The sequence below is a fragment of the Notolepis coatsorum genome (assembly GCF_963971535.1).
Source record: "Notolepis coatsorum genome assembly, chromosome: 17".
NCBI classification, from domain to species: domain Eukaryota; kingdom Metazoa; phylum Chordata; class Actinopteri; order Aulopiformes; family Paralepididae; genus Notolepis; species Notolepis coatsorum.
In genome coordinates this window covers 31,774,882-31,797,430 of record NC_140181.1, presented here as the reverse complement: position 1 = coordinate 31,797,430, position 22,549 = coordinate 31,774,882, and the positions used below count along the sequence as shown (strand labels likewise).

At 46.6% G+C, this 22,549-nt stretch overlaps 1 protein-coding gene across 1 annotated transcript in view; it reads left to right on the top strand.

Moving 5' to 3' along the window:
* Positions 1–22,549, top strand: part of LOC311243992 (high-affinity choline transporter 1-like) — a gene marked incomplete at both ends in the record, with an annotated part of 103,827 nt that overhangs the window by 54,137 nt on the left and 27,141 nt on the right. The window contains 7 exons of the mRNA XM_084333400.1: positions 7,880–8,023; positions 8,248–8,401; positions 9,647–9,864; positions 11,763–12,295; positions 19,824–20,025; positions 20,151–20,965; positions 22,183–22,279. Of these exons, the coding sequence (XP_084189526.1) occupies positions 7,880–8,023; positions 8,248–8,401; positions 9,647–9,864; positions 11,763–12,295; positions 19,824–20,025; positions 20,151–20,965; positions 22,183–22,279 (2,163 nt within the window). The remainder of the gene's footprint in view (positions 1–7,879; positions 8,024–8,247; positions 8,402–9,646; positions 9,865–11,762; positions 12,296–19,823; positions 20,026–20,150; positions 20,966–22,182; positions 22,280–22,549) is intronic.

The window sequence follows — 22,549 nt, the reverse complement described above, 5'->3', positions numbered from 1 at the left end:
CTAGAGAGTCCAGCTCCACCCCTACCACATTACTGGCCTTCCTGACCAGCTTTTCCAGCCTGTTCGCGTGCCCCGCTCTCCCCCACCCCAGCAGGTCACAGTGTACAAGAAGGCGCCCGCCACCACATCCTCAACATCCTTGTGCAGACGTTGAAGGATCTCAGCCTTCTGAGGAAGTAGAGTCAGCTCTGGCCCTTCTTGTAGATTGCCTCTGCATGTTTTGCCCCATTCAGTTTGTTGTCGATGTGTACTCCGAGGTATTTGTACTCTTCAACTGTGTCCACATCGACCCCCCTGATGGAAACGGGTGTCACAGATGTACTCCTCCTCCTCCCCAGACCCACAGCCAGTTCCCTGGTCTTCGTCACATTTAGCTGGAGGTGGTTCTTTTCGCACCATGTGACGAAGTCCGCCACCAGGGCCCGGTATTCCCCCTCATCACCATCCTTTATACATCCCACTATCGCAGAGTTATCAGAAAACTTGTGAAGGTGGCAGGACTCTGACCGATAGTGGAAGTCATTGGTGTAGACATTGAAGAGTTGAAGGGTTGTTGACTATCTGCCTGTCACTTAGGGACAGGGACCACACCACCAATGTAGGGACTTTCTGTAGCCTCAGGCTCATATTGAATATGTGCTGGAGCACATCACACAGCTGAGAGGCACAGGCTTTGAGTTCCCTTGGGCTAACACCGTCGGGACCCACAGCCTTGCCTGCGTGTATTTTGCATATTTTGTGTGTTTGTAATAAAAACGTATTCACAGGATTATGCACCATAAAAAACACATTATAAAGAAGAAAACAATTTAGTGAAGCCTAAAGCTACACAATGGATATTTATTTATTTAACCTTTTAATATTTTCTCCAATCCCCAATTTCTTCGTTATGCCAATTCCTTCCTGGTCATTGCACTGCCCCTACTGTCAGTCTGGGGAGGGTGTGTAGACTACCACATGTATCTTCTATTGGTCTGGGGAGGGTGTAGACTACCAGATGTATCTTCTATTGGTCTGGGGAGGGTGTAGACTACCACATGTATCTTCTATTGGTCTGGGGAGGATGTAGACTACCAGATGCCTCTTCTATTGGTCTGGGGAGGATGTAGACTACCAGATGCTTCTTCTATTGGTCTGGGGAGGGTGTAGACTACCAGATGCCTCTTCAATTGGTCTGGGGAGGGTGTAGACTACCAGATGCCCCGTCCATTGGTCTGGGGAGGGTGTAGACTACCAGATGCCTCTTCCGTTGGTCTGGGGAGGGTGTAGACTACCAGATGCCTCTTCTATTGGTCTGGGGAGGATGTAGACCACCAGATGCTTCTTCTATTGGTCTGGGGAGGGTGTAGACTACCAGATGCCTTTTCAATTGGTCTGGGGAGGGTGTAGACTACCAGATGCCCCGTCCATTGGTCTGGGGAGGGTGTAGACTACCAGATGCCTCTTCTATTGGTCTGGGGAAGGTGTAGACTACCAGATGCCTCGTCCGTTGGTCTGGGGAGGGTGTAGACTACCAGATGCCTCTTCTATTGGTCTGGGGAGGATGTAGACTACCAGATGCCTCGTCCGTTGGTCTGGGGAGGGTGTAGACTACCAGATGTAACTAGGGATGCCCCGATCACGTTTTTTGCCACCGATACCAATCACTGATCGTCTTGAGCGATATTGGCCGATACCGATATCGATATCGATCGTTTTGGTATAAAAAAAATATTTTTATATATACATTTTATTTATTTTTTTTATAAAAAATATATATTATATAATCATACTTGTAGTTGTATTATCTGCGAGACATCGCCACTACGCAACAAGTCAAAATGCTCGCTATCTGCAAACAGCTCCACTGTCTGTGTGTACTCGAGTAGCCTCCAGCTACAGCCAGGATTCTCCGGCGCTGCAGCTGGACCCTATTGATCACATTCAGCATGCCCTCATGCGATGGAAGCCAGGGGCTCGAATACGCATCGAATCAATGTTATAAGACATTGATATCAGGAGCTATCTGTAGCTACTGCTAGCCGGCTAGATAACGTTAAGACAACGCCTCAGTGAACTATGTAGTTTAATGGGACATTTCGTTTTGAACAGTGAGCTAACGTGATCTAACGTGAGCTAACGTGAGCTATCATGCACTACTAGACTACTGCTGGAGCATTTGTTGATATCAGGAGCTATCAGTAGCTAGCCGGCTAGATACCGTTAACAATGCCTCATGTATTAAACTAAAAGTGAATAGTTGACTGGGTAATTTTGTTTAAACAGTAACGGTAGCTAACGTTAGCTCACAGAGGTTGTATGCACTAGAGCAGACTATTGCTGGAGTTTGTTTACACGGGGAAGGGAGGGGCAGGAGGAGGAGGAGGTGGAGCGGCAGTTTGCAGCTCCATGTGTCTGAGACAGAACTCAGCGAGTGAGGTCTCCGCTAAGAATTGGATCATGTTTTTCGATCGGTTTTCACGATCGGCGAAAATAAAGCATTATCGGAATTCACCGATCTCATATTTATACTGAATATCGGTCGATACCGATCGCTGGCCGATCGATCGGGGCATCCCTAGATGTAACACGTGTGGAGGTGCACACTAGATCCCAGATCTCCTCCCTTCGGAACAGGCAGACCGACCAGTAGGAGTTGCTATTGCAATGACCAGGACTCATACCCTCACCGGCTTCCCACCAGTGAACACTGACCATTGTGTTGGTAATGATGACTGACCAAGCCAGAGCTACCACTGTCGGGAATTAAACCCGGGTCTCTGTGGTGGTAGGTGAGTGCTTAGACCTCTACACCAGTGGTTCCCAAAGTGGGCGTTGCAACCCCTTTTTTTTCATGCAGTCAGGCCACTGAACTTAGAAGCAGGCCAGGCCAGTGTTTCTAGTTGCAGTGGCGTGATAGTTAGATAACCTACTGTAGGTGGGGAACAACCAGGAGATCACTGCAACAGAGGGTAATGCAGTCTAAACTCACACACGTTGGAGAACTATCTCTCTCTCGCTCACAAAAAATAAAAAAATTAAAAATCCATCAAAATCAGTGCTGTTGCTAATCATTGACACATGCTAGACTGTAATAATCCCCCCCAGAAAAATCTACTTTGCATTTGATATATTGCAAATATTTCACTTTTTGTGTTTCTTTTTACAATAATTTGTGATGCCATCACACACACTGGCATTTAAAGGGTTAGAATTATAAAATGAATTGAATATGTGGTGGTTATGATCAGGGCTGAAGTTGAATAAAAGATGTATGAAAAAAAAGTGGTAAATTATTTCAACATATAATATTTTTATGGCGTTTTTGATGATAAGAGTGTGAGTATTTTTTTCAATCTGACATTACAAAAAAATGTGTGTTGTTGATAATCATTGACATATGCTAGCCTGTTTTTTTTTTACAATAATAGATTATGGCATTTAAAGGGTACAAATGAAAAAAGTCCTGCACCAGAATGCAGGAAATTAAGTCTTTGTAACAAAACATTTCCTGGTGGGGGACCCCCCGCTTAAAAAGTGGCCTGACTGGGGCTATATTTCGCACTATATTTCCTGGCCTGAATGATTTCCCCAGTCCCCTTGGTTAAAAGCCTCCAATGCTTATTAGTGTGTGTGCGTTTGAACATTTGCATGTTTCAACCACAAACAAATAAATAAATAATAATAATAATAATAAAAGGTTTTCTTAACTTAGGGCGGTCAGGTGGCGTAGCGGAGATTGCGTTCGTCACCAACCCCGGAGACGCTAGGATTCGCCTGTTCGAATCCAGCTCACAGCTCCGGGGTTGTCACCAGCTTGGCTGGCCGTTCACACTAATACAATTGGCAGTATTAGAGGGTGGGAGAAGCTGGCGGGGTGGGTCCGGGTCGTTGTAAACAGCGACTCCTACAGTTCGGTCGGGGTGCCTGCTAAGCGCGGATAGGATCTAAGTGGGATAGTGTGATCCTTCCACACGCTACGCTACGCCCTCTCAGTGAGAATCCGCGCTGCCAGGTGAAAAGAAGCGGTTGATTGGCTAGACGTGTGTCGGAGGAAGCACGTGATAGCCTCCACTCTCCCAGACCCACTGTGGGGGTAAGTGCGCAGCGACCAGGAAGGGGATTGGGAATTGGCATAACGACTAACATTGGGATGGGAGAAAATCGGAGGAAAAAGGAGGGGGAAAAAGATAAAAAAATAAAAATAAAAAATCTTAACTCAATGGACGCCAAGGGGGCGCTGTTTACCTTCTGGTGAGAACGCCATCGCTGTAATGCAATGGGGAGAATGCCGTGTTTGCGAGTGCTAAAACTATATGAAATATTATTGCTATGTGGGCGGCTAGGTGGTGTAGTGGGCAAGGCGCTCGCCACCAATGCAGGAGACGCTGGGTTCGAGCCCAGCTCTCCGCATTGCTATCAGCTTGGCTGGTCGTTCATACTAACACATTTGGCAGTGTTAGGGGTGGGAAAGCTGATGGGTGGGGATCGGACGTTGTGGACAGCGACTCCTACAGGTCGCCTGCGCAGCAGAATCAGGAAGCGACGGGTAATGTAAGGCTTCGTCCACATTGCAGCCGGCTTGTGGGAGGCATGGCCTAACAGCGTTCGAGACAGGGGAGGGTAGATACGAAAAATTGGGATGGGAGAAAAATAGAAAATGGGAGAAAAAAGTAGATAAAAATATATATATACTATAGCTATGCATCTAATAAACACGTAGATTGTGAGTTTCTTCCGGTCAACATGCAAAAAACTGAAAGAAATTTCATACATAGGCTACATTTCCGTTTTTATACCGTCCGTGGTGAATATGAATATAGTTCCAGAGCGATTCTGTCTAATCTCAAGAAACTCGAGCAAACCGCACTTCAATGTATTTCCTTAGAAATCGTGCCATTTGTCGCTTGATCGTTCTGAAAATAACCGTTGCGTTGATATTGCGTAGCAGTGATTGGTTGGTTAGCGAATGGGGGCGGGGCTGTCATAGAATAATATTAGTCCCGCAGAGAATATCATCCTCCATTGTTGTTTCCAGCGTTGACGCTAAATAATTAGCGTCACATAGCTTGCCTTTTTCTGAAAACCCAAGCACATATTGTTCCATAGCATACGCCTTCAGTTGATCATGACAAATCCTCTCTTACCTTGACGATTAAAAAGCCTCCATAATTTAGTAAATAAAGCTGTAGCCAGCCAGCTAGCATTGGGTCTATTCAAAATGCTATCCACATTAGCTACATAGCTAACCAAGTAAATACAATGGTATCCGTCCTGAGGTAACGTTAAATACAACGTTTGCTAGTCGAAATGACTGGACACACACAGGGACAAGTTAAACATCAATCAATTAATTTATTCCAATAGGTAGTTTGAGCTGCATGTGAGCCGAGGTCCTCTCCATTGGAAACTAATGATGTTACGGTAACGTTAGCTCGAAAAGCACAGAAAGTTAAGCTGCTAGCAACAGACACTATAACACTTCCGGTCGGGGGTTTTCAAAATAAAAGAGCGACGTCTAAAATCACCGGAAATACGTTTATTTTGTACATTATCTATTGTTAACACGAACCTAAACTAACTTTAGTTAAACTAACTTTGCGCGTCGATGTTGCAGAAGCATAAAGGCAGAGTGTCTAAAACACCGTTGCTTTGTCGATGTTGTGTTGCAGTTGCTTTGAAGTTTCTGTAGCATGCAGAGGCCTTTAGAGGGTGGGAGAAGCTGGCGGGGTGGGTCTGGGTCGTTGTAAACAGCGACTCCTACAGTTCGGTCGGGGCGCCTGCTAAGCGCGGATAGGATCTAAGTGGGATAGTGTGATCCTTCCACACGCTACGCCCTCTCAGTGAGAGTCCGCGCTGCCAGGTGAAAAGAAGCGGTTGATTGGCTAGACGTGTGTCGGAGGAAGCACATGATAGCCTCCACTCTCCCAGACCGACTGTGGGGGGTAAGTGCGCAGCGACCAGGAAGGGGATTGGGAATTGGCATAACGACTAATATTGGGATCGGAGAAAATCTGAGGAAAAAGGAGGGGGAAAAAGATCAATAAAAAAATAAAAAAAAAGAGTGTGCAATAAGCTAGGCAGGCTCTGATCACTTGATATAAATAGCACACAAGAAGAAATACTATTACTGATATTATTCTAGGAGCCAACACACGTGGTGGAGATAAACTCCCATAGGGCAAAATACTACTGTACATGTTAGGCTTTATTCAGTTTAATTTAGACACTGCAGCACCTTGCCACATGGTGGTGTGGGTATATACCTGGGTGTTCAGGTCTGTGTGGTGTTCAGGTCTGTGTTCAGGTCTGTGTGGTGTTCAGGTCTGTGTGGTGTTCAGGTCTGTGTTCAGGTCTGTGTTCAGGTCTGTGTTCAGGTCTGTGTGGTGTTCAGGTCTGTGTTCAGGTCTGTGTGGTGTTCAGGTCTGTGTTCAGGTCTGTGTTCAGGTCTGTGTTCAGGTCTGTGTGGTGTTCAGGTCTGTGTTCAGGTCTGTGTTCAGGTCTGTGTTCAGGTCTGTGTGGTGTTCAGGTCTGTGTTCAGGCCTGTGTTCAGGTCTGTGTTCAGGTCTGTGTTCAGGCCTGTGTTCAGGTCTGTATTCAGGTCTGTGTTCAGGTCTGTGTTCAGGTCTGTGGTGTTCAGGTCTGTGTTCAGGTCTGTGTGGTGTTCAGGTCTGTGTTCAGGTCTGTGTGGTGTTCAGGTCTGTGTTCAGGTCTGTATTCAGGTCTGTGTTCAGGCCTGTGTTCAGGCCTGTGTTCAGGTCTGTGTTCAGGTCTGTGTTCAGGTCTGTGTGGTGTTCAGGTCTGTGTTCAGGTCTGTGTGTTGTTCAGGCCTGTATTCAGGTCTGTGTTCAGGCCTGTATTCAGGTCTGTGTTCAGGTCTGTGTGGTGTTCAGGTCTGTGTGGTGTTCAGGTCTGTGTTCAGGTCTGTGGTCAGGCCTGTGTTCAGGTCTGTGTTCAGGTCTGTGTTCAGGCCTGTGTTCAGGTCTGTGTTCAGGCCTGTGTTCAGGTCTGTGTTCAGGCCTGTATTCAGGTCTGTGTTCAGGCCTGTGTTCAGGTCTGTGGTGTTCAGGTCTGTGTTCAGGTCTGTGTGGTGTTCAGGTCTGTGTTCAGGTCTGTGTTCAGGCCTGTGTTCAGGTCTGTGTTCAGGTCTGTGTTCAGGTCTGTGTTCAGGTCTGTATTCAGGTCTGTGTTCAGGTCTGTTCAGGCCTGTGTTCAGGTCTGTGTTCTGGTCTGTGTTCAGGTCTATGTGGTGTTCAGGTCTGTGTTCTGGTCTGTGTTCAGGTCTGTATTCTGGTCTGTGTGGTGTTCAGGTCTGTGTTCAGGTCTGTGTGGTGTTCAGGTCTATGTGGTGTTCAGGTCTGTGTTCAGGTCTGTGTTCTGGTCTGTGTGGTGTTCAGGTCTATGTGGTGTTCAGGTCTGTGTTCAGGTCTGTGTTCAGGTCTGTGGGACCTGTTTTCGATGTTTACTAAATAGAGCACAATGATTTTATTTCTCTCTTTTTGTGTGAAGCACGCAGTAAAATAACACATTTCCATTGAGTGCACCCCCCCCCCCCCCCCACGTTTTAAAATAAGTATTTTTACATGAATTGTTATGGCTTTATTGTTTTTTTTTTTTATCCACTTTTTCTCCCATTTTCTATATTTTCTCCCATCCCAATTTCGTATCATCCAATTCAACCCTCCCCTGTCACGAACACTGTTTCTTGCCTGCCTCTGGGCAGATTCATTTAGAAGCATTATACGTTTCCACAGTAACTCAGCTTGAACTATGTTGAAGTTGTTGCTTTGTAAATGTACACAGATCTGAACATACGCCTGTCAATCAATGTTTACAAACTGTTCCAGGGTCAGTACTGTGTCCAACCCACTAGACACCACTGCTTCTTGTCTCTGTGTAGTGGCTGTGTGTCCCCTTCATTCTGATGAGCCCTGCCTCCACTGACATCACCAAGACAGCGTTAAACAACACCCTCCGGGCCCCCTGGGTTGGTACACTGGACGCAGGAAGAGCCTGGAACTGGATTGATCTCTTTTTATTGCTGGTAAGGGCACAGTAAGGTATTTATAAAACTCTAAAAGAGTGATTTTTGGTTCCAGTGACCCATGCTAATAGTTACATCATCACAAAGGTAGCAATTCAATGTCATTTTTTACCACTAATCTATGAAGTTGGCATTAGCACAGTAGGAGAAAATGACTACATTGTAACAAATAACCTAAGAACTTGTTGGCCCCCCTGTCGGTCCCGTTCTGCTGTCATTCAAAGAGTATTGGAGACCTGGGCTTTCAGGACTTCCACCAGAGGACCCTGTCTGCCTCGTCCTCCACCACAGCCAAGATCAGCTGCTACGCGGCAGCTTTCCTCATCCCCACCTTTGGAATTCCCCCGGTGCTGATCGGTGCTGTGGCGGCATCAACAGGTATCAGCAGTATTCTGTTACATCATCGCCACAGATTTCCTGATAGGCAGATGACTATATAATCCAACAACAGGTGATTATGATCAAATAACAAACATTAGCCAATGAGCTTTGATATGGCATTATGCCATTTTGTTGGGAGATATATGACACTGTGTGTAATCTCATACTTGACACTGATGACAAGCTGTCTAAAAGCTGACGACAAGCTGTCTAAAAGCTGATGACAAGCTGATGACAAGCTGTCTAAAAGCTGATGACAAGCTGATGACAAGCTGTCTAAAAGCTGATGACAAGCTGTCTAAAAGCTGATGACAAGCTGTCTAAAAGATGATGATAAGCTGTCTAAAAGATGATGATAAGCTGTCTAAAAGATGATGACAAGCTGTCTAAAAGATGATGATAAGCTGTCTAAAAGATGATGATAAGCTGTCTAAAAGATGATGACAAGCTGTCTAAAAGATGATGACAAGCTGTCTAAAAGATGATGACAAGCTGTCTAAAAGATGATGACAAGCTGTCTAAAAGATGATGACAAGCTGTCTAAAAGATGATGACAAGCTGTCTAAAAGATGATGACAAGCTGTCTAAAAGATGATGATAAGCTGTCTAAAAGATGATGACAAGCTGTCTAAAAGATGATGACAAGCTGTCTAAAAGATGATGACAAGCTGTCTAAAAGCTGATGACAGGCTGTCTAAAAGATGATGACAAGCTAAAAGCTGGCAGTTCGCTAATCAACTGGCAGTCCGTCTGGATTACGGGGCAAAAAGATTATAAAATAAAACCGTAGAAAAACTACATGACCTTGGTGTCCTCAACTCTAGCTACGGCCCTGCCTGTTGCACAAGTTCGGTACCAGAAGCTCTACCTCTAGAAGTTCTTCACAATCTACAGGTCACAGTGAGGGCTTCTGGGCTTCTCAGATATAATAAAATACTATGAATAAAGCTAAATCTAATTCACTTTTTAAATTAAGTTTAAAGGCCTCTTATCTGATTAATCACAAACATGGAGTAATTTCAGTCTATCCATAAAGCACTTGTGCCAGTGTGATTTTGAAGTATTAGAAGTAGAAATTATTAGCAATTGTTAGCAATGCTAGTGGAAGTCAATGTGGTTTTTCACAATTTCTCTTCCATGGAGGGGTTCCATTTAAGTCCTACAGTATCACACGTTGCTATGTGTTCAGAGAAGCTGAAAAAAACGGTTCTGTTGTTGTTTCCTGCGTGTTCCGTATGTTAGACTGGAACCTGACCTCCTATGGGTCTCCGAGTCCATTCGAGCGTGGAGAGGCGGGGCTTATCCTGCCCCTCGCCCTCCAGCACCTCACCCCGCCCTATGCTGCCGCCATCGGGATCGGAGCCGTGGCGGCCGCTGTGATGTCATCAACGGACTCCGCCCTGTTGTCTGCCGCCTCCATCTTCTCCTCCAACATCTACAAGAACATCCTGAGGACCCAGGTGAGACAGGAAGTGATGTTGTGGTAATATAGAAGTGTAAGACAGGAAGTGATGTCGTGGTGAAATAGAAGTGTGAGACAGGAAGTAATGTTGTGGTAAAATAGAAGTGTGAGACAGGAAGTAATGTCATTGTGAAACAGAAAGACCCAGGTGAGACAGGAAGTGATGTGGTCAAATAGAAGCACCCAGGTGAGACAAGAAGTGATGTTGTGGTCAAATAGAAGGACCCAGATGAGACAGGAGGTGGTGCTGTGGTAAAATATGCTGGAAAAACAACAGACCTCACTACATGCTGGAAAAAGAGAGATGTAGAGTTGTAGTCTAACAGCCATGAGCCAAGTAACTGTTAGTATACACCAGGGTGCGAACCATGGGGGAGCTGATTGATTGATTGATTGATTGATTGATTGAACATTTTATTAACAGATTGCAGAATGGGTACAATACAGTACAGCTCAATACACACAATTGTTAAGGGGATGCAGACCAGAGAAAGAATTTCATCTTGTTTACATCAGGGTCCCCCATTTTCAATTCATCAGGACATGACATACATGACATACGGATAGACAGTTCTGTTACATCTAGACATTTATGACATACCAGATCTACAAATATACAGTACTGATTATGAGTACAAAAAGAGTTTACAAAGAGAGTATATACATTTGAGGGGGAAGAAACTACATTGGAGGAGGTTGGGTAGGTGGGGGGGGGGGGACTGTACATTGGAGGTGGTTGGGTGGGAACTGTACATTGGAGGGGGTTGGGTTTGGACATTTACAGGGGCCAGTTTCGAGTTGCAGTCTCCCGTAGGTGCTCTTTGAGAGTGGTTTTGAAAGTGGGTAGTGATTCATATTCCTTTACAGCCGTGGGTAGGGCGTTCCACATTGATAGCTAGGGGAGCTATAGCTCCCCTTAATGAGACATCAGCTCCCCTGAAAACATGATTTGTGAAATTTTGGAGGGTCTCTAAAATACTGATAATAAATGCTATTTTTGTCATGCATTTCTATTTTCCTCAATATCGTCATCACCGTATATTATGCGTAAAATTACTAAATGTATTATTCATGATCGCTCACTAATTCGCCGTAATAGATAGCGAAATGCATGCTATTCTTGCATCGTTGCGTGGCGGCGCTGCAGGCATAAATCAAACTTCACCCACGTTTTATCAGAAGAAAAAACAAAACATCTGCTTCTGTTTTAAAATGTAAGGTAAGACCTGCTTTTCCTAATTACAGTAACTGCATTATCATTATTGCTTATTTATACATTTTCTATGGTATGTGTAGTGGCCACTTGTCATTCCCTAATATTTTGACAACGCGCCACGATGCACCTACTTTTCTACTCGGGTCGGGTAACAAAAGGTGTGGATGTTGACAGAATTGAATGTCCAGGCTGCAGCTGATGTAGTTTGTACGGTTTATTGTCCAAAAGAAAATAATGATTGAAAACAGAACAGTTTGCGTCTCTCTATTGCTCTGTGGCTCCGGTAGGAAACGTTGCTCTATTTACAGAGCCTATATATTAAGAGGTGGTGTGCCCCCAATGTTGCGCTTGTCTCGTGTCTTTTAGTGTTGGATCAGATGGGCTAATCTGAACATGTGTATTTCAATATGTGCATCTTCATCATGCATGCAGACCTGTGTGGACTATGTGTGGTTCTGTAACGTTACTCATCTACAGCAAGCGTCACAGTAAAGTTCTCGCGCTGCGCGCCACTGACAGACCAGCCCCCGCCCCCCCCCCCCCCAAAAAAGAGCTCCCCCGAAGACCATGGTATGGTTCGCACACTGGTATAAACAACAATAAAATATCCATGTTACATAATATAAAATATTACATCTTATTCACTTCTTGTCTGTCTGTCCGTTTCTCTCTCTCTCCAGGCGTCGGACAGAGAGATCCAGTGGGTGATCCGTATCTCTGTGGTTGTGGCGGGCCTGGCCGGTACCGCACTCACTTTCCTCCAGGCCAGCGTCATGGCCTTCTGGGTCCTGGGAGCGGAGCTGGCCTACGTCATGATGTTCCCTCAGCTGGTCTGTGTCCTGTTTGTCAACATCTCCAACGGTTATGGGTCTATTATGGGCTGCCTGGTGGGGTTGCTGCTGAGGGTGTTGTGCGGGGAGCCGTTGCTAGGGTTACCGACCGTCCTTCACTTCCCCGGGTGCACGCTGGTGGACGGGGTTTACATCCAGCGGTCTCCCGTCAGGACTATCTCCATGCTTTGCTCCCTGGCCTCCATCTTGATGTTCTCCTACCTGGCGTCGCTGCTTTTCAACAAGGGGCTGCTCCCTGAAAGTTGGGACGTGTTTAAGGTGAAAGACACACGTTTGGAGCAAGCAGTAACACAGGCAGATGGCGCCAAAGAGGTTGGGAACTCTGAAGCCCCAAACCGATGTGATCAAGACTCTCAGCCAATGTTGGAGTCAGGCTGTTAAATGGTAAATGGACTGCATTTATATAGCGCTTTTATCCAAATCTCACATTCACTCACACTTTCACACACTGACGGCAGAAGCAACCATGCAAGGTGCCAACCTGCTCATCAGGAGCAGTTACAGTAGTGCTCAAGGACACACGACATGCTGCCGTGAGGAGCTGGAATCGAACCGGGAACCTTCAGATTATAAGACAACCGCTCTACCTCCTGAGCCACTGTTGCCCCGCCCCGTTGGTTAGTACTCATACTGCCTCTTTTCCATTGCATAGTACCTACTCGACTCTACTCTACTCGATTTAGGTACCTAGTACTTCGTTCATTTTCCACTGCAGGTAGTATTCCGTTTCATCTCCGTGTGGGGAGGCGGGGCCGCTGGCGTAGCTATGTCCGTGGGGGCTTGGAGCAAGCCAGAGTAAACACAGTTTCAATCAATCAATCAATAACAACATTAACAACATTAACGATAACTATAACCAAGTTCTGTGAGTAATGGTGACGCTCTGCGTCACTACTGCACTATACTTCACTCGTGCACGTGCACTGAATAAAAAATTCCACAATGTACCTTTACATCCCAACATTCGTCTGGCCACACCCCCATCCGCTTACCTACATAAGCAGGGGTGTGGTCACCTACTCACCTCCTTCCCAAGCTTTCACCACAAGGTGAGATCAAGGGCCGCAGCGGCGTCTGACGCAGAGCGTCACCATTACTCACAGAACTTGGTTATAGTTATAACCTATCGTTCTGTGTCGTATGGTTCTCGCTCGGCGTCACTACTGCACAAGGGAGGCCGAGCGAGAGCCATCGCCCGACAAATGTACCCCGCTGAGGCCCCCCACAACCATCAGATCGGGGAGGACCGAGCCCCCCCGACCCTCCCTAATGGAGGATACCCCCCCTATTGGAGGTTCACGGGAGGGCGACGGATCCGACCGTGCGAAGAGGCACTCAAGCAACTCAACGCACAGGGTGAGCAGACCGTGGCTTGACCCCACGACTACACACACGCACAACCCGCATGCCACCCGGGAACGAACGGAAGGAACAACCTCGTTACTGCCCCCAGAATCACGGGGTCAAGAGCAAACCCAACCCTGTGGCAAGGCCGTAGCAGCGGAGCGCGAAGGAAGACCCAGACCCACTGAAGGGACTGGATCCCCTGGAAAACGGGGGCCCGGAGAGGTCAATGACGCCAGGCATCAAGACCCCACCAGGCGGTCACTTAGTGACACCGCCCCCCACATCGCCAGCGTATTCGGATAAGGCCCCTCTAAGAGCGGGCCCTTTCCCCCCAATAGCACACCGCCTGGCACACTGACCCTGCAGAACAGGCAGTCAGCATGGCCGTAAGCACACAAAAAAGGTTAACCAACGGAAGCAGGCAGCGCACCGGGGAAACCAGGCAACAGGCTGTAACCCGAGCCTGGAGCACTGCGGACGAGACAGGCGCCAAAGGAGTCAGCTGAAAACAGCCCCCCCGGCGGAAGGGGTGTATGCTGGCGTTGTTGCATGACAAAACCTCCATTAAAAAAAACCCACCCAGAGGGGTTGAGGCAGAGAAGGCTGACATGATTGGCAGACGTCATGAACGTGCAGGGGCACACTCAACCGGGTAACCCGGGAGTTGACACTGCTCCAACACACCAGGGAATCAACCACCCTGTCGTCACCCTATGCAGTGGTTGTTCCTATAACCCCTCAAGAAAAAACTCCAAAACACACCTGCGGGGCATAACTGGCTATACCGCAGTACAAGTGTTTCAGTTTTCAAAAAAGGGTTATTCCAGGCCTACGGGTCGACGAAACATTACTTCGGACCGGGCCCGGCGGCACGGGAAGCACAGGGTTACCAGAGGAGGTCCAAGACCACCCCAACAGCCCCCTCTTCGCCACGCGTGAGAGAGGAGCGAAAATAATGGAGAACCAGCCCTAAGCACACCGCACTTGGTATTCCCAGGCGGTCTCCCAACCAAGTACTAACCAGGACCGAACCTGCGTAGCGGCCGAGATCGGACGAGATCGGGCGTGTACAGGTTGGCATGGCCGTAAGCCATTACGATAGTGCAGAGTACAATATGTACCCAACAAGGGTCTCCATAGCGCCTAACCCTGTGACACCCGGACCGACCTGGCATTTTCCCCCCCGAAAAAAGCACAAGTCCCTCAGGGTACCAGAACAGCAGATCTGCATCCCCGGCGGACAACGGGTTAACTGACCTGGACCAGCGTGACCAGACCAGTCCCGTGTCCTAACCACGCCGACATGCCCACTCCAGGAGAGGGGGTAGGTATGCGTGTCGATCTAAAACATGAAAAGAGGGCGCCACCCAGACGGTCCTCATTTAGACCGTGCTCAGTGGCCCACCCCAAGGGCGTGAGACCCCTCTACCTATGTTCAGATCTATTCCGTTAACATCCCCCAGATATGAACGAGAATTCATCAAGACTACCTAGTAAACTGGCGCTCAGAAGAGACAAAACTCCATCCCAGTTGCCCTATAAAAACGCTGTTTTAACAAGCAACCAAGGCGCACTTAGCCCCTGTGTGATTCTGTCACAGAAACACACCTGAGCCAGCACTATGTATGCGTCGAGACCCAAACACATCAATGGATAGTCTAGCAAGACACCAAACATTGTTCCTCCAAGTCGCCTGGGAGAACGACACGGAGCCGTCGTGCTTCATGTACCTTCCTCTTTTTATTCAAAAAAGAAAGAACACAGACCGACATGAATCCCTCGTGACGCCGCTGAGGGTAAAAATAGTTTACATTTTTACATCCCACCACCCTCCCATAGGGAGGAGACGGAAATCCCCAGAGAGACTTCCCACGCGAGCTGTATAGATTGAAAAGAATATATTGCAACATTGAGCCATGTAACATTTTGGTTTAGGGCTCTCCGAGGAGGAGGCACTGAACCAATACACACTCAATAATCGAATTGAATCGAATACACACACAATAGAGCAGGACTCCTTTTTGAAGTTCTACTCACCTTGACAATCTGAGGAGGAGGCTCTGCACTCTGAGGAGGCTCCCTCACATGGAAGGAGAGTCCTAACTCACAGAAGGCCCGAGTAGGAGCTTTGTGAGGAGGAGCCCTGACCACTCCCTGAAACAGATCCATCATATGGACCTGAACAGCTCACGGAAGTCTTACCAACAGAGACGCGCACAGTGACGTACTCTATGGCGGGGGAATTTCTGCAGTGCACACGCCCAATATTCCAGGGCGTGGGACCAGGAAACTCCCCCCCCCCCCCCCCCCCTCTTACCCTGTAACGTGCCGAACAGCAACGTGACAGGAACCTTGAAGGACAGGAGGTTGGAACCCCTGCCCGTCAAAAGGGGAGGAAAGGATTACCAGTTCACCCCTTTACGACAGCTCATGTGCTAACCTGCTATCTGATTTTTACTAAGGAAAAAACACAGAATAGAGAGGGCCCCCTTAAGAGCCCCGGTACCAGACTTACACATGTGCTTCTGTGGCCAACCTAACCCAGTTGTAGATCACACGACACACACAACCCTTTATCACCACAAAAAATGGCAATACACTCTACAGAGGAACGCCGTTTTTCATAATGAGAGAATACACAATTCTCGATTAGTATCGGCCACAGGCCTTGCTAAGCACACACGAAAAGTGACCAAACAATCTTTTCTTTAGGAAAATATAGTTTCTCAAGCGGTTTTAGCACAACCCCAGCAACCAAGCTAAGGGTTACATCGTATCCCACCACACAGTGACACAATATATTGTAACAACATGTCTGAGAGGAGGGTGGGGAAGTCCCCAGGGAACCGGGGGGAACACTCCTCCTACCTTACCCTTAATACGGCCAGTTGAACAGGTAAACCCGTTAATATGTGAACACACTGTTCATTGTCATTACAGGCTGAGAAAATAATTCATTCTTCACTCATATGTCACTGAGCATAGCTTTATAGGTTAAATTAACCCCCTTAGTTGTGAGTACACAGTACATGAACACACATGATGTTTCTCAACACAACAAACCAGATCATTTTTACATCTGTAACAAACAACCCGATTTGCATGGAGAAGCTAAAACCAGTGACAAGACAATTCACACACAACTCGCGTCGTATCCTAAATGTATTGCAGCAACACTCATTTTGGAAAACATCGTTATTACAAAACATTAGAAGGGAAGGAAGAAGACGCGTTTTAAGGTCTGGTCAGGACCTTTCCTTACCGTGAGCGCAGACCACACGAACTGCAGTCTCTAACAGGGCACCGATAGTAAACACAGCATCCTGTGTTTGACGACACAGGCAGCGTCGCTGCTCCACCCCGCCGCTACGGTTCTCCTTGTTGACGCAGTCCTCGCCGGCCGGGCTCCCGGTAGGTTCGACTAACACCCTCTATCAAAGATGACGTCGTAGTCAGAGTGTTTAAAGCATGTTATAGTCTCAGAACGTTCAACAGTGTAGCATTAAGCTAACAGCCGAACGGCTGATAGCCACAAGCTAACGTATACCAGCCTGGTAAACACAGCGAGCTAACGCCGCAGCTAACAGCTGCGCGGCTAACAGGTAGGCCACAACTAGCACGCAAGCTAAGCAGCTATCACCTGAACTCGTACACAAACGATATAACAAGCCACACTTCCGACAGGCCGCCGTCTGAAACCCTCCTCACCTTTAAGAGAGAAGAGAAAAAGAGATGTCCACACAGTTTACAACGGTGATTTTACCAGACATCCGGCGGAGCCAGCACCAGTCCCATCTGGGTTGCAGCCGACTTGAACATGGATCTTCCGATAACGAACATCCATGCCCACATTTCCTCGTTAGGGTATACTCTCATTTGTATATGAAAGATGGGGCCTACACGGTGACAGAGAAGCATCCACTCGTCCAGAGAATCCTGGGATCACCAGTTACTGGTCGTGGCCCACTAGTTGACTATAATGGGCTTCAAACCAAGATCCTCCACCGTCGCCTAAGAAGCTGAACAGAGGACCCTAATCTGGGGCCGGTTTTCGTAAACATTGTCAGCTAGCCCCCATAGCACTAACAGACAAGTGGTGCTTGCAAGCAAACATTACTCACCCAACCTGGAACCCACCGCTTCTCACAACAGTCGGTGCGTCCTACAGTCCAGCTGTGTTGCTGGAGGGTCTTACCCCATCCAGCCGCAGCAAGGAGGATTGTAGTTGGGAAGCATGTCAGCGGCGTGAGCTCCTAATACGAAAAAACCCGGTGGAGGTGTAGAATGATCATCATCTTCCAGACACTCCAGTAACGAAGACAATATCGCCGTATTTTCTCTAAAATAGTGAGGGAGAAAATAAAGATATGATGTCAACGTATCTCTTGTTTTCCAACTTTCTTCTACTAACAACCTCGTCAAGTGGGGATCTACCGAAGGCACTTCCTTGTGGTGAAAGCGAAGAAGGAGGTGAGTAGGTGACCACACCCCTGCTTATGTAGGTAAGCGGATGGGGGTGTGGCCAGACGAATGTTGGGATGTAAAGGTACATTGTGGAATTTTTTATTCAGTGCGCGTGCACGAGTGAAGTATAGTGCAGTAGTGACGCCGAGCGAGAACCATACGACACAGAACCAGACTCTCGTTGTGTCTATTCTGCTAACGTTACCTCTCGTGTCTATTCTACTAGCGTTAACGTTACCTCTTGTGTCTATTCTGCTAACGTTAACATTACCTCTCGTTGTGTCTATTCTACTAGCGTTAACGTTACCTCTCGTGTCTATTCTGCTAACGTTAACGTTACCTCTCGTGTCTATTCTACTAACGTTAGCATTAGGTAATAACCAGTTTAAAATGGATGATGATGATTACCTCATGTTGTGTCTATTCTACTAGCATTAATGTTACTAGTTACAAACAATCAATAGCGAGTTATATTGATCACGCTATGTACACTAGTAGCCACAATGCTAACTCTTATAATGGTAAAAGGCAATTACATTAGCATGTAAGCTAACAACAAGCTTACAAATCAGCTATCTTTTTGTGAGACTAAACTCTCCGCTCTTGGTGGTAAATTGTGATGTTGATGAGGTTTTGTTTCATCAATAAATGAGGCAGAATACACAGTGAATGTATCCTTTTTTGTTTATTCCACTTGTTCCGGTACCAGGTACTTTTGGCAATGGAAAACCGAAAAGGCAGAGTAGACTAGAGTCGAGTAGGTACCATGCAGTGGAAAAGGGGCATTAGTTAGGTGCTATAGGGAGGTGTAGTCTGACGTCACTGGTTGTTCCACCCGTATAGGGATTCATCATTGGGAAAATGGATTATCGGCTATTGTAACAATTCTGCCACATGGAAATTGAAAAGCTTCCATTTTTGCACAAAATTTGTTCCCTTCTACCACTAACATTATTGTTTAAGCATTATTGGTAGAAATAAAGGTAGTTATACCGTACGGTTTTTAATTTGTCATTAAAAAATAACTACACTTACCAGTGTACGGCAGGAAAATGCCTGCCATTCAGTGTTGTCGCCTAATACACATCACGGCCAGCTGATACCACGCTAGCTAACGTTACCTAGCTAAAGTTAACATACTAGACATTAGCAATTGTCTACTGTCGTGTCCATAAGTTCCCTGGCAGAATACTTTGTTGGTGAGGACAAAAGTATACAAAGAGGAGAGAACCATTTTAAATGTAGAGGAGTTTCGGGAATGCCGGCTAGCAAGCTACTAACGTTACGTGAAAAACAATAACATTATAAACTATACACAATATGTACAACGAAACAATGATTTACATTAGTATTTACAGTGATTTAATATGCAGCGAAATAGCGTTATACGATAAAAATGATAAATACAAATATGGTAACGTGGTTGTGGCTTTTAAAAATAGTGGTTCGCTTTAGAGATAAATGGTTATGATCACCGGAGCACTAGTGTTGGGTGAAACAGATACTAGCCACAGATTCAGGGTCAGTTATTTTCCCATTGTACGAATTGTTAAGCTTATGGAAGGTAAGGGAAATCTGATCCTAGGTCTGCGACTAAAGCCAGGAGTCTACGCTGTGGTGACGTCAGTCAGCAGCGCCAAAGTGAGTGTAGTTCCTCAGTGAACGAAAACATAAACGTTGTTATTTTGCTACCTTTACGATTCATTGCGAATATTTTCATTTTGAGCTATAGATTGTGGATGAATACGCACAGAAAGGTACACCATGCAAATGTCCATGCTTTATTTGTTTTAAACGAGACGATTTAGAAATGGGCAATGGGGAAATACATTGCGTTGGACAGAGGGTGGAACACGAAAAAATGAAAATGACGTAACTACTACACCTCCCTATATAGATAACTTTATTATATAATAATATTTTTATCTTTTTTTTGTATACATCCACATAGCCTTTAGAAAAGTGTAGAATAAAAGTAATGCTTTTCACCCCCAAAAAGTATTATTTAATTAATGTTGTTGTTTACATCTTGCAATCATGTATTCTGCTGGTATATGAGATGGGTGTGTCTGACCACAGGGTCATCTCAATGGAGCTGCCATTCCCCTCCCCCCACGACAAGCCCAAACGCCAAATTCACTTCAGGAACATCAAAAACATCAACCCTGACGCCATAGCCCTGGACCTCCATCATCATCTCTCTGCAACCCCTTCATCTGCCACTGAATCAGTTGACCTGTACAACAGCACCCTGAGCCGGCTCCTGGATCTTCATGCCCCTGTCAAAATAAAAAAAGTCTCCTTCTCACGCTCCTCCCCCTGGTTTACCAGTGATCTGCGGAAACTGAAGGCAACATGCCGTGTCCTTGAGCGCCGTTCCAAGGCATCAGGGCTCACTGTCCACAGAGAGGCATACAGAGACCACCGGAAGGCCTCAGAGATGCACGAACATCATTCTACTCCAACATCATCAACAACAGCCCCGGTAACTCCAAACAACTTTTCTCCACCATCAATAATCTCCTCAAACCACAATCAGCCACTCACAATGATACCACAGACGATAAATGCAACAGCATCTTTGACGCCTTCAGGTCTAAGGTCAACACCATCCGCTCCGTCCTCTCTCACTCCTCCACTCCACCTCCCCTGACCGCCGCCCCACAGCCAGGGATCTCCCAGCCTCTCCGCTGCTTGGCCAACATCTCGCAGCGAGAGGTTGAGGACATTATCACCAAAATGAAACTATCCACTTGCTCTCTTGACCCCTTCCCCACAGCCCTTGTAAAAACACATATAACTGCCATAAGTCCTCTCATCACCACAGCCATTAACCACTCCCTCCAAGCCGGCCATGTTCCACCTGCTCTAAAAACAGCCATCATTACACCCCTCCTGAAAAAACCCACCCTCGACCCGGAAGTTCTTTCTAACTACAGGCCCATCTCCAACCTGCCCTTTCTCTCCAAGGTGCTGGAAAAAGTAGTGGCCGCCCAACTTCACCAACACCTCAAACACAATAACTTATATGAGAAATTTCAGTCCGGGTTCCGCTCAGCCCACAGCACGGAAACAGCGCTGGTCAGGGTCACTAATGACCTTCTGATGGCTGCTGACAGTGGTTCCCCCTCCCTCCTCATCCTCCTGGACTTGTCAGCAGCCTTCGACACGGTCGACCACACCATCCTCTTGGACCGTCTTCACTCCTCCATAGTAGTGTTGTCAAAAATATTGAAAAATCAATACATATCGATTATGAATATTTAAAACGGTTTCAATACTCATTTCCCGAAATATCGATATTTAATTATTCATAAAAAAATAATTTTTTTTTATAAGGAAGTTGCATTGTTCATTTCAATACCTGTAATAGTACAGTAGTCCACACACACACACACACACACACACACACACACACACACACACACACACACACACACACACGTGCATTCAGTTAAGTCGGAATATGACTGTAATACAAACAGTTCAGTTTGTCAGGTACATGCAACACAGATTACAGTGTTTACATCTGTCTGCTTGAGAAAATACCATGTTCTGCAATAAAAATAATTGAAGTGAGATGAACAGTTATTTTTAAATGTGTGATCTAAAGATAAACAAAGGGTTTTAAAAGTGTTATATTTATCTTCTCTTATAGTACCAGAGAGAAGCTGAGGAGAATCAACCAGCAACAAAAGCAAAATTTATAAAAGAAATTATTATTATAATTTTTTTTTACATTTTAAGATTGAACCATTTTCCCTGTGGTATCGAAAATGGTATCGAATATCGATACTTTTCAAGGTATCATATCGAAGTTCGAAATTCCAGTATCGTGACAACACTATAGGACTCTCCGACTCTGCACTACAGTGGTTCACCTCCTACCTCACAGACAGAACTGAGCGCGTCTCCTTGGGGGGCGCAAATTCCCCCAAGGTTCCGTCCTCGGCCCCACCCTCTTCACTCTATATATGCTCCCCCTTGGTCGTGTCATCAGCCGGCATGGGATATCCTTCCACTGCTACGCAGATGACACCCAACTCTACCTCAGGACTGCCCCACTTCCCTCTGCCCCCCTACCGTCATCACCTTCATCCACACTGACCACCTGCCTTGAGGAGATAAAGGCGTGGATGAGTCACAATTTCCTACAACTAAACAGCGCCAAAACAGAAGCCATTTTAATCGGCACCCCACACCAAATCAAATCATCCCCAATAACCAGCATCACCTTTTCCAGCCAGAACCCCCCCCCCCCCCTCTCACCTGTAATAACTAACCTGGGCATAAAAATTTACCCCCACCTGACCTTTGACTCCCACATTAAGCAACTGTGCAAAACCTCATTCTTCCACCTTAGAAACATAGCAAGACTCCATCCCACACTCACCCTGCCAGATGCGGAAAAGCTTGTTCACGCATTTGTCTCCTCAAGGCTTGACAACTGCAACGCACTGCTCATCGGGATCCCTAGCAAGAGCATCCAGAAGCTCCAACACATTCAGAACTGTGCCGCTAGGATCCTGATGAGGGTGTGGAAATATGATCACATCACACCCATACTCTATTCCCTACACTGGCTCCCTGTCTCCTCCAGGATTGAATACAAGGTCTCCCTCCTCACCCATCAGTGCATCCACAGCAACGCCCCCTCCTATCTAAGGGAGCTCATCGCTCCCCCGACCTCCACCCGCTCCCTCCGCTCTGGACACTCAAATACACTCCAACCCATACACAGGACACACCTTTGCACCATGGGTGACCGGGCCTTCTGCTCAGCTGTTCCTCGGCTGTGGAATGCC